The 13,891-nt window shown below is 39.9% G+C and overlaps 1 protein-coding gene across 4 annotated transcripts; it reads right to left on the bottom strand.

The window, feature by feature from the left end:
* Nucleotides 1-6,330: 6,330 nt before the first annotated feature.
* Nucleotides 6,331-13,370, bottom strand: LOC111514180 (uncharacterized). 4 transcript variants are annotated; one of them, XR_012466006.1, is made up of 3 exons: nt 12,912-13,370; nt 11,291-12,474; nt 6,331-10,835 (listed from the first exon to the last, which is right to left on the bottom strand). XR_012466006.1 is itself a non-coding variant. In XM_074177812.1 (3 exons), exon 3 carries the CDS (start codon nt 7,626-7,628, stop codon nt 7,071-7,073), a length of 558 nt encoding a protein of 185 aa, XP_074033913.1. In that variant the 5' UTR covers nt 7,629-7,645; nt 8,083-12,474; nt 12,912-13,370; the 3' UTR covers nt 6,331-7,070. The 4 variants fall into 4 exon arrangements, 2 of the variants coding, with proteins under 2 accessions (XP_074033913.1, XP_074033909.1); XR_012466005.1 differs by having other exon boundaries at nt 6,331-9,266; nt 9,727-12,474; XM_074177812.1 differs by having other exon boundaries at nt 6,331-7,645; nt 8,083-12,474.
* Nucleotides 13,371-13,891: the final 521 nt, after the last annotated feature.

Consider the following 13,891-nt stretch of genomic DNA (forward strand, 5'->3'; position numbering starts at 1 on the left):
AGTTTATTGATTGATAATTTTTTGTAACTAGTACTTAGTTCTATAACTTATTAATTATAAATTATATTTCAAAAATATTGTATACCTATGTTGAGACTACTTATTTTTATAACATATTAAAAATTATTAAAATCGGAAATATAAAATATTTTTACCTGCCTGCTTCACGTGGAATGCCTCCTGTGTCAAAACAAACATTTCTATTCAAATGTAGTATTTCCCTCCATAAATGTTGTATCTGCGATTTTCATTTTGGGGAGAGGGGGGTGAAAAACCAAAAATGCCCATAGGACTCATTTTTAGTTGAGTAAATTGAATAAAAATTTGTTTTTTTTTTTAGAATTTCTGAACAAGAAGAGTTGAGAGATTGTGGGCCTATAAGACGGAAACATCAACGTGGAGATACACTTCTGGATGCTCTACTCTAATGTAATTTCTGTTTTCGTTGATGTAAATATTTAATCTCTATCTTATGCGACATGTTTTCCCATGTAAATGATTGAAATAAAAGTACATGAATTTGTTTGGAAGTTAGTACATCCTACAAAGAAGGATATTGGTGAATTATTGGATCTGAATTATCACAGCTAATACATTCCTTATATATTCAATTGTGGGAATTGTTGAAGGGATTTCTTATGTGTGCAATTGGATTCTGTAGTAAGAAAGAAATTATTGATAGAAGATAATTTGTCATTGTTTAAACTGGTGTAACTGAAAATGAAGTACATCAGTTTGTACAGGTAATGTTATTTTTCCAAAATTTTGAAATGCAAAATTCATCTAGTACTCTTATGTGCTTCCATAAGTTTTAGCCAGAAGTTCCACTCACATCATTTTCAAAATGGCTTTGGATATATGTAATTCAATATTGTTAAAGAAATTACATCAGTATATGAAAATGAACTAACCATTACTTTTTAGTATGATTCTTGTTTTTGCTCTTCACTCTTTTTTCTTCTCATCCTAAGTATTCCATGTGATATTCTGTTCAAATCGCAAAATATATGTGATAGATGTGAAGTGTTTTATAGCTACTATTTTGTATTTGTTATGACGTATAACCCTCGATTTTATGAATGGAATATGTGGGTCATACTGACACAACGATACATTTTTTTTTTCAGAAAAAAGATGTGAAGGGTTGTATTGTTACTGTTATATATTTTCTATGAAATATAACTCGCGATCTTATAAATGGAATATGTGCGTCATATTGAAACAATTTTTTGGATGTTTCTTCAAGTCGTAAGAGACATGATTCTCTTTTAGAAAAACAGATGTAAAGTGTTGCATTGTTTACTATTTTATATTTGTTATGAAATATAACCTGCGATCTTATAAATGGAGTATGTGTGTCATACTGATACAAATTGTTATATGTTTCTTCTACTCGCATGGCACATAATTTTTTTTTAGAAAATACTGATGTATGTGAAGTGTTTTGTTACTATTTTATATTTGTTATGACGTATAACCCTCGATTTTACAAATGGAATATGTGTGTCATACTGAAACAATTTTTTGGATGTTTCTTCGAGTCACAAGATACATGATTCTCTTTCAGAAAAACAGATGTGAAGTGTTGTATTGTTACTATTTTATATTTGTTATGAAATATAACCTGCGATCTTATAAATGGAGAAAGTGGGTCTATATTGACACAATTTGTTGGATGTTTCTTCAAGTGTTGAGATACATGATTTTCATTCAGGAAATTAGATGTTAAGTGTTGTATTGTTACTATTTTATATTTGTTATGAAATATGACCTGCGATCTTATAAATGGAGTATGTGGGTCATACTGACACAATTTGTTGGATGTTTCTTCAAGTTGTAAGATACATGCTTTTCATTCAGGAAATTAGATGTGGAGTGTTGTTTTGTTAATATTTCATATTTGTTATGAAATATAACACTCGAATATGTGGGTCATACTGACACAATTTGTTGGATGTTTCTTCAAGTCGTAAGATGAATGATTTTCTTTCAGAGAAACAGATGTGAAGTGTTGTATTGTTACTATTTTTTATTTGTTATGAAGTATAACCTTCGATCTTATAAATGGAATATGTGCGTCATATTGAAACAATTTTTTGGATGTTTCTTCAAGTCGTAAGAGACATGATTCTCTTTTAGAAAAACAGATGTAAAGTGTTGCATTGTTTACTATTTTATATTTGTTATGAAATATAACCTGTGATCTTATGAATGGAGTATGTGTATCATACTGATACAAATTGTTAGATGTTTCTTCTACTCGCATGGCACATAATTTTTTTTCAGAAAATACTGATGTATGTGAAGTGTTTTGTTACTATTTTATATTTGTTATGATGTATAACCCTCGATTTTACAAATGGAATATGTGTGTCATACTAAAATAAGGTTTTGGATGTTTCTTCGAGTCACAAGATACATGATTCTCTTTCAGAAAAACAGATGTGAAATGTTGTATTGTTACTATTTTATATTTGTTATGAAATATAACCTGCGATCTTATAAATGGAGTATGTGGGTCATACTGACACAATTTGTTGGATGTTTCTTCAAGTTGTAAGATATATGATTTTCTTTCAGAAAAACAGATGTGAAGTGTTGTATTACTATTTTATATTTGTTATGAAATATAACCCTCAATTTTATAAATGGAATATGTAGGTCATACTGATACAAATTGTTAGATGTTTCTTCTACTCGCATGGCACATAATTTTTTTCAGAAAATACTGATGTATGTGAAGTGTTTTGTTACTATTTTATATTTGTTAGGACGTATAACCCTCGATTTTACAAATTGAATATGTGTGTCATACTGAAATAATTTTTTGGATGTTTCTTCGAGTCACAAGATACATGATTCTCTTTCAGAAAAACAGATGTGAAGTGTTGTATTGTTACTATTTTATATTTGTTATGAAATATAACCTGCTATCTTATAAATGGAGTATGTGGGTCATACTGACACAATTTGTTGGATATTTCTTCAAATCTTAAGAAACATGATTTTCATTCAGGAAATTAGATGTGAAGTGTTGTTTTGTTACTATTTTATATTTGTTATGAAATATAACCTGCGATCTTATAAATGGAGTATGTGGGTCATACTGACACAAGTTGTTGGATATTTCTTCAAATCTTAAGATACATGATTTTCATTCAGGAAATTAGATGTGAAGTGATGTTTTGTTACTATTTTATATTTGTTATGAAATATAACCTGCGATCTTATGAATGGAGAAAGTGGGTCATACTGACACAATTTGTTGGATGTTTCTTCGAGTCGTAAGATACATGATTTTTTTTTCAGAAAAACATGTGGAGGGTTGTATTGTTACTATTATATTAGAATGTCCATTACATTCTAAACACTTTAAAATGTTTTTTGTACGCGACTTGTGGTTGCTTTTTCAATTTCCTGGGGATCCAGATCTTCAATACTCCGCACTATTCGCCGTCGCAATTCTTCTTTGGTAGGCACTGGAGTACTGTATACCCTTTCTTTTAAAAACCCCCATAAAAAAGTCAAGTGGCGTGAGATCGGGTGATCTCGGTGGCCAATCCCACGGCCCTAAACGCCTAAACTAACGATCGTCGAAGAGTCAAGTTTTCTGGAAACTTCCTGGGTGGAATGAGCTGGCGCTACGTCCAGTTGAAACCACGAATTCCTATATTCCAGGTCAAATTTTTCTTGAAAACCCATTTCTTTTGTAACATGAGGATTATGATCAGCCCAAAAATGGTTATTCCTTCTTTCGAAAATACCATCCCTCGTAAATTTTGATTCGTCGCTCCAAATTATTTTTGACAAATTCCCGATCTTCCTGTGTATGAATCAAAAGGGATTCTCAAAAATGCATTCTACGTTCTAAGTCTTCTGCTTTTAGAGCTTGAACTTTGGTAAATTTATACGGATGCATTCCGTATAAATTAACCATTGGTAATGTTGAAGGCGCTTTTAAATGGAGCCATAGTTGAGGAAATTATTTTGTAATCTTACAAACTTCCTCTCGTTCATTGGTGTCAATTCAGGATACATTTAGTTGAATTTTCTACAAGTTCTGGCAATGATTTGATCACACTGTCCGTGTATAATAAATAATTTCATAAGAACTCCGTTTGAATAATCAATATTTGCATTCATTTTTGGCAAACTCATCATCACTACCGCTCGCTGCCACTCTCTTGCTGGCACTCTTCGAGCCCTTCTCCGCATCTTTGCTGGTGCTGCTTATTTCAGAAGAGGGAGTGGTTGAACGAACATCCTCCATTCTGCTACATCCAGGTCTTGGAGTCGTCACCATCACAACTTCTTCAGGAAGGGGGCTGAGTGGGGGTTCTGCATGGAGTTCCGTTAGGAAGTCCACGATATTCTCTGGTAGCTCTGATTTCTGCACCAACACCACGTCTTGCAAGATATTCACCTCACCCTTCTCAGCATTCTTCATCAGCATATGAAACCGGATTACGGCTATGAATATACATTTTTTTGAATAACTTGTTTATTTTCAATTTTATATGAAAAATAGTTATGACAAAAGATGTATAGAATTGAATTATCAACAATTTTGATTCCTATAATTTTTTTTCATAAAATCGATATTTTTCGAGAAAGGGTGGGGGTGAAATTTTGTCATTGTATTGTCACGTTTATTTTTGACTTTACGAGATTATTTGTGATGAACAAAGTTGTATAAAATTGAATTTCCTACAATTTCGACCCCATCGATTTTTTCATAGGATCGATATTTTTTCAATTTGAATCTGAAATAAGTAGAGGGTGAAACCTTATAATGGAATTATCTCATTTTTTTCCCCATTGTTTATTCAAAGATTACAAACTGCTTCTTCTAACCTTCCAATATCTGCCAAACTAATTTGAGTGTTTAGCTGTCGTTATCGTCTTCGTATTGAAATGAAGGGAAATAAATGTTGATTATGTCGCCATGTCGTCAACTCCCTTCTTGATCCGCTTCTGGAGATCCTTCACACAGTCGCTAATGTGGGCGACTTCAAGCCGGTACCGTTTCGCTGAATCACCCTCCACACGGTACTCCTTTTTGACTCCGACAATGTCCTGACTTCCCTTTTCAATGTTGGTTTACACCTCTGCCAGTTCAGCCAGCAAACGCCTTTTCTGTTCGACTAGTTGTTCCTGTCGAACCACAAATCGTCGCTTGCGTGTGGCAATCTTTGTCAATCTCTCGTCGCTGCCCCGGATCACCAGTAGCTTTGTCTTCCTCTCTCGACATATTCTGCAGAGTTCGAGCACGTCGTCGACTAAGTTGCAGCTCCTCTGCGGTGTCGGTAACTCCACCTCGCTGCCAGAGGGTGGACCGGAAGTTGCCCCCTGAACAGTTGGCACAGGCATCGGGTGGCGGAGGTACTATGGATCCGGCTTTTGGTAGGTTATGCGGCCCGGTTGTGGTCTCTAAAGATGTGGTGGTGGGCATTGGTGGCGGAGGTACTATGGATTCGGCTTTTGGTAGGTTATGCGGCCCGGTTGTGGTCTCTAAAGATGTCGTGGTGGTGGTTGGCTCAATGTTTAGTGCAGTAGATGGTATCTTGCACTTTGAAACGGTGGTATCCAACGTAGAAGGGGCTCTCCACAGGGTCGAGGTCATCGGCGGCTGCCGATAAGGATTCCTCTCATCCCATATTTTCATATATTTCCGCAGCTCCGACTGCTTTGGTTTCACCTTCGGCTCCACCTGCTTCGACTTAGCGGCGGACACCTTCTTCTTAGTCGGTTGTGGGGCAGCAAACTCATCATCACTACCGCTCGCTGCCACTCTCTTGCTGGCACTCTTCGAGCCCGTCTCCGCATCTTTGCTGGTGCTGCTCATTTCAGAAGAGGGAGTGGTTGAACGAACATCCTCCATTCTGCTACATCCAGGTCTTGGAGTCGTCATCATCAGCTCTGATTTCTGCACCAACACCACGTCTTGCAGGATATTCACCTTACCCTTCTCAGCATTCTTCATTAGCATATGAAACCGGATTACGGCTAAAAATATACATTTTTATTAAATAACTTGTCTATTTTCAATTTTATATGAAAAATAGTTATGACAAAAGATGTATAAAATTAAATTCTCAACAATTTTGATTCCTATAATTTTTTTTCATAAAATCGATATTTTTCGAAAAAGGGTAGGGGTGAAATTTTGTCATTGTATTATCACATTTATTTTTGACTTAACGAGAAAATTTGTGATTAACAAAGTTGTATGAAATTAAATTTCTTACAATTTCGACCTCATCAATTTTTTCATAGGATCGATATTTTTTCGATTCAAACCTGAAATAAGTAGAGGGTGAAATCTTATAATGGAATTATCTCATTTATTTTCAATTTCACAAGAAAAATTACAATGATCAAAGTTGTATGAAATGAAATGAAAGACGAAGAATTTTTTTTCCACATTGTTTATTCAAAGATTACAAACTGCTTCTTCTAACCTTCCGATATCTGCCAAACTAATTTGAGTGTTTAGCTGTCGTCATCGTCTTCGAATTGAAATGAAGGGAAATAAATGTTGATTATGTCGCCATGTCGTCAACTCCCTTCTTGATCCGCTTCTGGAAATCCTTCACACAGTCGCTAATGTGGGCGACTTCAAGCCGGTACCGTTTCGCTGGATCACCCTCAACACGGTACTCCTTTTTGAATCCGACAATGTCTTGACTTCTCCTTTCAATGTTGGTTTACACCTCTGCCAGTTCAGCCAGCAAACGCCTTTTCTGTTCGACTAGTTGTTCCTGTCGAACCACAAATCGTCGCTTGCGTGTGGCAATCTTTGTCAATCTCTCGTCGCTGCGCCGGATCACCAGTAGCTTTGTCTTCCTCTCTCGACATATTCTGCCGAGTTCGAGCAAGTCGTTGACTAAGTTGCAGCTCCTCTGCGGTGTCGGTAACTCCAACTCGCTGCCAGAGGGTGGACCGGAAGTTGCCCCCTGAACAGTTGGCACGGGCATCGGGTGGCGGAGGTACTATGGATCCGGCTTTTGGTAGGTTATGCGGCCCTGTTGTGGTCTCTAAAGATGTCGTGGTGGTGGTTGGCTCAATGTTTAATGCAGTGGATGGTATCTGCGACGCCGTCGGTGGCTGTTTTTTGTCTTGACCATCTTGCACTTTGAAACGGTGATATCCAACGTAGAAGAGGCTCGCCACAGGGTCGAGGTCATCGGCGGCTGCCGATAAGGATTCCTGTCATCCCATATTTTCATATATTTCCGCAGCTCCGACTGCTTTGGTTTCACCTTCGGCTCCACCTGTTTCGACTTAGCGGCGGACACCCTCTTCTTAGTCGGTTGGGGGTCAGCAAACTCATCATCACTACCGCTCGCTGCCACTCTCTTGCTGGCACTCTTCGAGCCCTTCTCCGCATCTTTGCTGGTGCTGATCATTTCAGAAGAGGGAGTGGTTGAACGAACATCCTCCATTCTGCTACATCCAGGTTTTGGAGTCGTCACCATCACAACTTCTTCAGGAAGGGGGCTGAGTGGGGGTTCTATATGGAATTCCGTTAGGAAGTCCACGATATTCTCTGGTAGCTCTGATTTCTGCACCAACACCACGTCTTGCAGGATATTCACCTCACCCTTCTCAGCATTCTTCATTAGCATATGAAACCGGATTACGGCTAAAAATATACATTTTTATTGAATAACTTGATTATTTTCAATTTTATATGAAAAATAGTTATGACAAAAGATGTATAAAATTGAATTCTCAACAATTTTGATGCCTATAATTTTTTTTCATAAAATCGATATTTTTCGAGAAAGGGTGGGGGTGAAATATTGTCACGTTTATTTTTGACTTCACGAGAAAATTTGTGATGAACAAAGTTGTATAAAATTGAATTTCCTACAATTTCGACCCCATCAATTTTTTCATAGGATCGATATTTTTCGATTTGAATCTGAAATAAGTAGAGGGTGAAATCTAATAATGGAATTATCTCATTTATTTTCAATTTCACAACAAAAATTACAATGATCAAAGTTGTATGAAATGAAAGACGAAGAATTTTTTTCCACATTGTTAATTCAAAGATTACAAACTGCTTCTTCTAACCTTCCAATATCTGCCAAACTAATTTGAGTGTTTAGCTGTCGTCATCGTCTTCGAATTGAAATGAAGGGAAATAAATGTTGATTATGTCGCCATGTCGTCAACTCCCTTCTTGATCCGCTTCTGGAGATCCTTCACACAGTCGCTAATGTGGGCGACTTCGAGCCGGTACCGTTTCGTTGAATCACCCTCAACACGATACTCCTTTTTGACTCCGACAATGTCCCGACTTCCCATTTCAATGTTGGTTTACACCTCTGTCAGTTCAGCCAGCAAACGCCTTTTCTGTTCGACTAGTTGTTCCTGTCGAACCACAAATCGTCGCTTGCGTGTGGCAATCTTTGCCAATCTCTCGTCGCTGGCCCGGATCACCAGTAGCTTTGTCTTCCTCTCTCGACATATTCTGCCGAGTTCGAGCAAGTCGTTGACTAAGTTGCAGCTCCTCTGCGGTGTCGGTAACTCCAACTCGCTGCCAGAGGGTGGACCGGAAGTTGCCCCCTGAACAGTTGGCACGGGCATCGGGTGGCGGAGGTACTATGGATCCGGCTTTTGGTAGGTTATGCGGCCCTGTTGTGGTCTCTAAAGATGTCGTGGTGGTGGTTGGCTCAATGTTTAATGCAGTGGATGGTATCTGCGACGCCGTCGGTGGCTGTTTTTTGTCTTGACCATCTTGCACTTTGAAACGGTGATATCCAACGTAGAAGAGGCTCGCCACAGGGTCGAGGTCATCGGCGGCTGCCGATAAGGATTCCTGTCATCCCATATTTTCATATATTTCCGCAGCTCCGACTGCTTTGGTTTCACCTTCGGCTCCACCTGTTTCGACTTAGCGGCGGACACCCTCTTCTTAGTCGGTTGGGGGGCAGCAAACTCATCATCACTACCGCTCGCTGCCACTCTCTTGCTGGCACTCTTCGAGCCCTTCTCCGCATCTTTGCTGGTGCTGATCATTTCAGAAGAGGGAGTGGTTGAACGAACATCCTCCATTCTGCTACATCCAGGTCTTGCAGTCGTCACCATCACAACTTCTTCAGGAAGGGGGTTGAGTGGGGGTTCTACATGGAGTTCCGTTAGGAAGTCCACGATATTCTCTGGTAGCTCTGATTTCTGCACCAACACCACGTCTTGCAGAATATTCACCCCACCATTCTCAGCATTCTTCATCAGCATATGAAACCGGATTACGGCTAAAAATATACATTTTTATTGAATAACTTGTTTATTTTCAATTTTATATGAAAAATTGTTATGACAAAAGATGTATAGAATTGAATTCTCAACAATTTTGATTCCTATAATTTTTTTTCATAAAATCGATATTTTTCGAGAAAGGGTGGGGGTGAAATTTTGTCATTGTATTGTCCTACGTTTATTTTTGACTTGACGAGAAAATTTGTGATGAACAAAGTTGTATAAAATTGAATTTCCTACAATTTCGACCCCATCAATTTTTTCATAGGATCGATATTTTTCAATTTGAATCTGAAATAAGTAGAGGGTGAAATCTTATAATGGAATTATCTCATTCATTTTCAATTTCACAAGAAAAATAACAATGATCAAAGTTGTATAAAATGAAATGAAATGAAAGACGAAGAATTTTTTTCCACATTGTTAATTCAAAGATTACAAACTGCTTCTTCTAACCTTCCAATATCTGCCAAACTAATTTGAGTGTTTAGCTGTCGTCATCGTCTTCGAATTGAAATGAAGGGAAATAAATGTTGATTATGTCGCCATGTCGTCAACTCCCTTCTTGATCTGCTTCTGGAGATCCTTCACACAGTCGCTAATGTGGGCGACTACAAGCCGGTACCGTTTCGCTGAATCACCCTCAACACGGTACTCCTTTTTGACTCCGACAATGTCCTTACTTCCCTTTTCAATGTTGGTTTACACCTCTGCCAGTTCAGCCAGCAAACGCCTTTTCTGTTCGACTAGTTGTTCCTGTCGAACCACAAATCGTCGCTTGCGTGTGGCAATCTTTGTCAATCTCTCGTCGCTGCCCCGGATCACCAGTAGCATTGTCTTCCTCTCTCGACATATTCTGCAGAGTTCGAGCACGTCGTCCACTAAGTTGCAGCTCCTCTGCGGTGTCGGTAACTCCACCTCGCTGCCAGAGGGTGGACCGGAAGTTGCCCCCTGAACAGTTGGCACAGGCATCGGGTGGCGGAGGTACTATGGATCCGGCTTTTGGTAGGTTATGCGGCCCTGTTGTGGTCTCTAAAGATGTCGTGGTGGTGGTTGGCTCAATGTTTAATGCAGTGGATGGTATCTGCGACGCCGTCGGTGGCTGTTTTTTGTCTTGACCATCTTCCACTTTGAAACGGTGGTATCCAACGTAGAAGGGGCTCGCCACAGGGTCGAGGTCATCGGCGGCTGCCGATGAGGATTCCTGTCATCCCATATTTTCATATATTTCCGCAGCTCCGACTGCTTTGGTTTCACCTTCGGCTCCACCTGCTTCGACTTAGCGGCGGACACCCTCTTCTTAGTCGGTCGTGGGGCAGCAAACTCATCATCACTACCGCTCGCTGCCACTCTCTTGCTGGCACTCTTCGAGCCCGTCTCCGCATCTTTGCTGGTGCTGATCATTTCAGAAGAGGGAGTGGTTGAACGAACATCCTCTATTCTGCTACATCCAGGACTTGGAGTCGTCATCATCAGCTCTGATTTCTGCACCAACACCACGTCTTGCAGGATATTCACCTTACCATTCTCAGCATTCTTCGTTAGCATATGAAACCGGATTACGGCTAAAAATATACATTTTTATTAAATAACTTGTCTATTTTCAATTTTATATGAAAAATAGTTATGACAAAAGATGTATAAAATTAAATTCTCAACAATTTTGATTTCTATAATTTTTTTTCATAAAATCGATATTTTTCGAGAAAGGGTAGGGGTGAAATTTTGTCATTGTATTATCACGTTTATTTTTGATTTCACGAGAAAATTTGTGATCAACAAAGTTGTATAAAATTGAATTTCTTACAATTTCGACCTCATCAATTTTTTCATAGGATCGATATTTTTTCGATTCAAACCTGAAATAAGTAGAAAGTGAAATTGTATAATGGAATTATCTCATTTATTTTCAATTTCACAAGAAAAATTACGATGATCAAAGTTGTATGAAATGAAATGAAAGACGAAGAATTTTTTTTCCACATTGTTTATTCAAAGATTACAAACTGCTTCTTCTAACCTTCCAATATCTGCCAAACTAATTTGAGTGTTTAGCTGTCGTCATCGTCTTCGAATTGAAATGAAGGGAAATAAATGTTGATTATGTCGCCATGTCGTCAACTCCCTTCTTGATCTGCTTCTGGAGATCCTTCACACAGTCGCTAATGTGGGCGACTACAAGCCGGTACCGTTTCGCTGAATCACCCTCAACACGGTACTCCTTTTTGACTCCGACAATGTCCTTACTTCCCTTTTCAATGTTGGTTTACACCTCTGCCAGTTCAGCCAGCAAACGCCTTTTCTGTTTGACTAGTTGTTCCTGTCGAACCACAAATCGTCGCTTGCGTGTGGCAATCTTTGTCAATCCCTCGTCGCTGCCCCGGATCACCAGTAGCATTGTCTTCCTCTCTCGACATATTCTGCAGAGTTCGAGCACGTCGTTGATTAAGTTGCAGCTCCTCTGCGGTGTCGGTAACTCCAACTCGCTGCCAGAGGGTGGACCGGAAGTTGCCCCCTGAACAGTTGGCACAGGCATCGGGTGGCGGAGGTACTATGGATCCGGCTTTTGGTAGGTTATGCGGCCCTGTTGTGGTCTCTAAAGATGTCGTGGTGGTGGTTGGCTCAATGTTTAATGCAGTGGATGGTATCTGCGACGCCGTCGGTGGCTGTTTTTTGTCTTGACCATCTTCCACTTTGAAACGGTGGTATCCAACGTAGAAGGGGCTCGCCACAGGGTCGAGGTCATCGGCGGCTGCCGATGAGGATTCCTGTCATCCCATATTTTCATATATTTCCGCAGCTCCGACTGCTTTGGTTTCACCTTCGGCTCCACCTGCGTCGACTTAGCGGCGGACACCCTCTTCTTAGTCGGTTGGGGGTCAGCAAACTCATCATCACTACCGCTCGCTGCCACTCTCTTGCTGGCACTCTTCGAGCCCTTCTCCGCATCTTTGCTGGTGCTGATCATTTCAGAAGAGGGAGTGGTTGAACGAACATCCTCCATTCTGCTACATCCAGGTTTTGGAGTCGTCACCATCACAACTTCTTCAGGAAGGGGGCTGAGTGGGGGTTCTATATGGAATTCCGTTAGGAAGTCCACGATATTCTCTGGTAGCTCTGATTTCTGCACCAACACCACGTCTTGCAGGATATTCACCTCACCCTTCTCAGCATTCTTCATTAGCATATGAAACCGGATTACGGCTAAAAATATACATTTTTATTGAATAACTTGATTATTTTCAATTTTATATGAAAAATAGTTATGACAAAAGATGTATAAAATTGAATTCTCAACAATTTTGATGCCTATAATTTTTTTTCATAAAATAGATATTTTTCGAGAAAGGGTGGGGGTGAAATATTGTCACGTTTATTTTTGACTTCACGAGAAAATTTGTGATGAACAAAGTTGTATAAAATTGAATTTCCTACAATTTCGACCCCATCAATTTTTTCATAGGATCGATATTTTTCGATTTGAATCTGAAATAAGTAGAGGGTGAAATCTAATAATGGAATTATCTCATTTATTTTCAATTTCACAACAAAAATTACAATGATCAAAGTTGTATGAAATGAAAGACGAAGAATTTTTTTCCACATTGTTAATTCAAAGATTACAAACTGCTTCTTCTAACCTTCCAATATCTGCCAAACTAATTTGAGTGTTTAGCTGTCGTCATCGTCTTCGAATTGAAATGAAGGGAAATAAATGTTGATTATGTCGCCATGTCGTCAACTCCCTTCTTGATCCGCTTCTGGAGATCCTTCACACAGTCGCTAATGTGGGCGACTTCGAGCCGGTACCGTTTCGTTGAATCACCCTCAACACGATACTCCTTTTTGACTCCGACAATGTCCCGACTTCCCATTTCAATGTTGGTTTACACCTCTGTCAGTTCAGCCAGCAAACGCCTTTTCTGTTCGACTAGTTGTTCCTGTCGAACCACAAATCGTCGCTTGCGTGTGGCAATCTTTGCCAATCTCTCGTCGCTGGCCCGGATCACCAGTAGCTTTGTCTTCCTCTCTCGACATATTCTGCCGAGTTCGAGCACGTCGTCGACTAAGTTGCAGCTCCTCTGCGGTGTCGGTAACTCCACCTCCACAGTTGGCACAGGCATCGGGTGGCGGAGGTACTATGGATCCGGATTTTGGTAGGTTATGCGGCCCGGTTGTGGTCTCTAAAGATGTGGTGGTGGGCATTGGTGGCGGAGGTACTATGGATCCGGCTTTCGGTAGGTTATGAGGCCTGGTTGTGGTCTCTAAAGATGTCGTGGTGGTGGTTGGCTCAATGTTTAGTGCAGTAGATGGTATCTGCGACGCCGTCGGTGGCTGTTTTTTGTCTTGACCGTCTTGCACTTTGAAACGGCGATATCCAACGTAGAAGGGGCTCTCCACAGGGTCGAGGTCATCGGCGGCTACCGATAAGGATTCCTCTCATCCTATTTTTTCATATATTTCCGCAGCTCCGACTGCTTTGGTTTCACCTTCGGCTCCACCTGCTTAGACTTAGCGGCGGACACCCTCTTCTTAGTCGGTTGAGGGGCAGCAAACTCATCATCACTACCGCTCGCTGTCACTTTCTTGCTGGCACTCTTCGAGCCCTTCTCCGCATCTT

The sequence above is a fragment of the Leptinotarsa decemlineata genome, unplaced genomic scaffold (assembly GCF_025532065.1).
Source record: "Leptinotarsa decemlineata unplaced genomic scaffold, Ldec_3_MD MMD2_P_RNA_scaffold_14, whole genome shotgun sequence".
Classification (NCBI taxonomy): domain Eukaryota; kingdom Metazoa; phylum Arthropoda; class Insecta; order Coleoptera; family Chrysomelidae; genus Leptinotarsa; species Leptinotarsa decemlineata.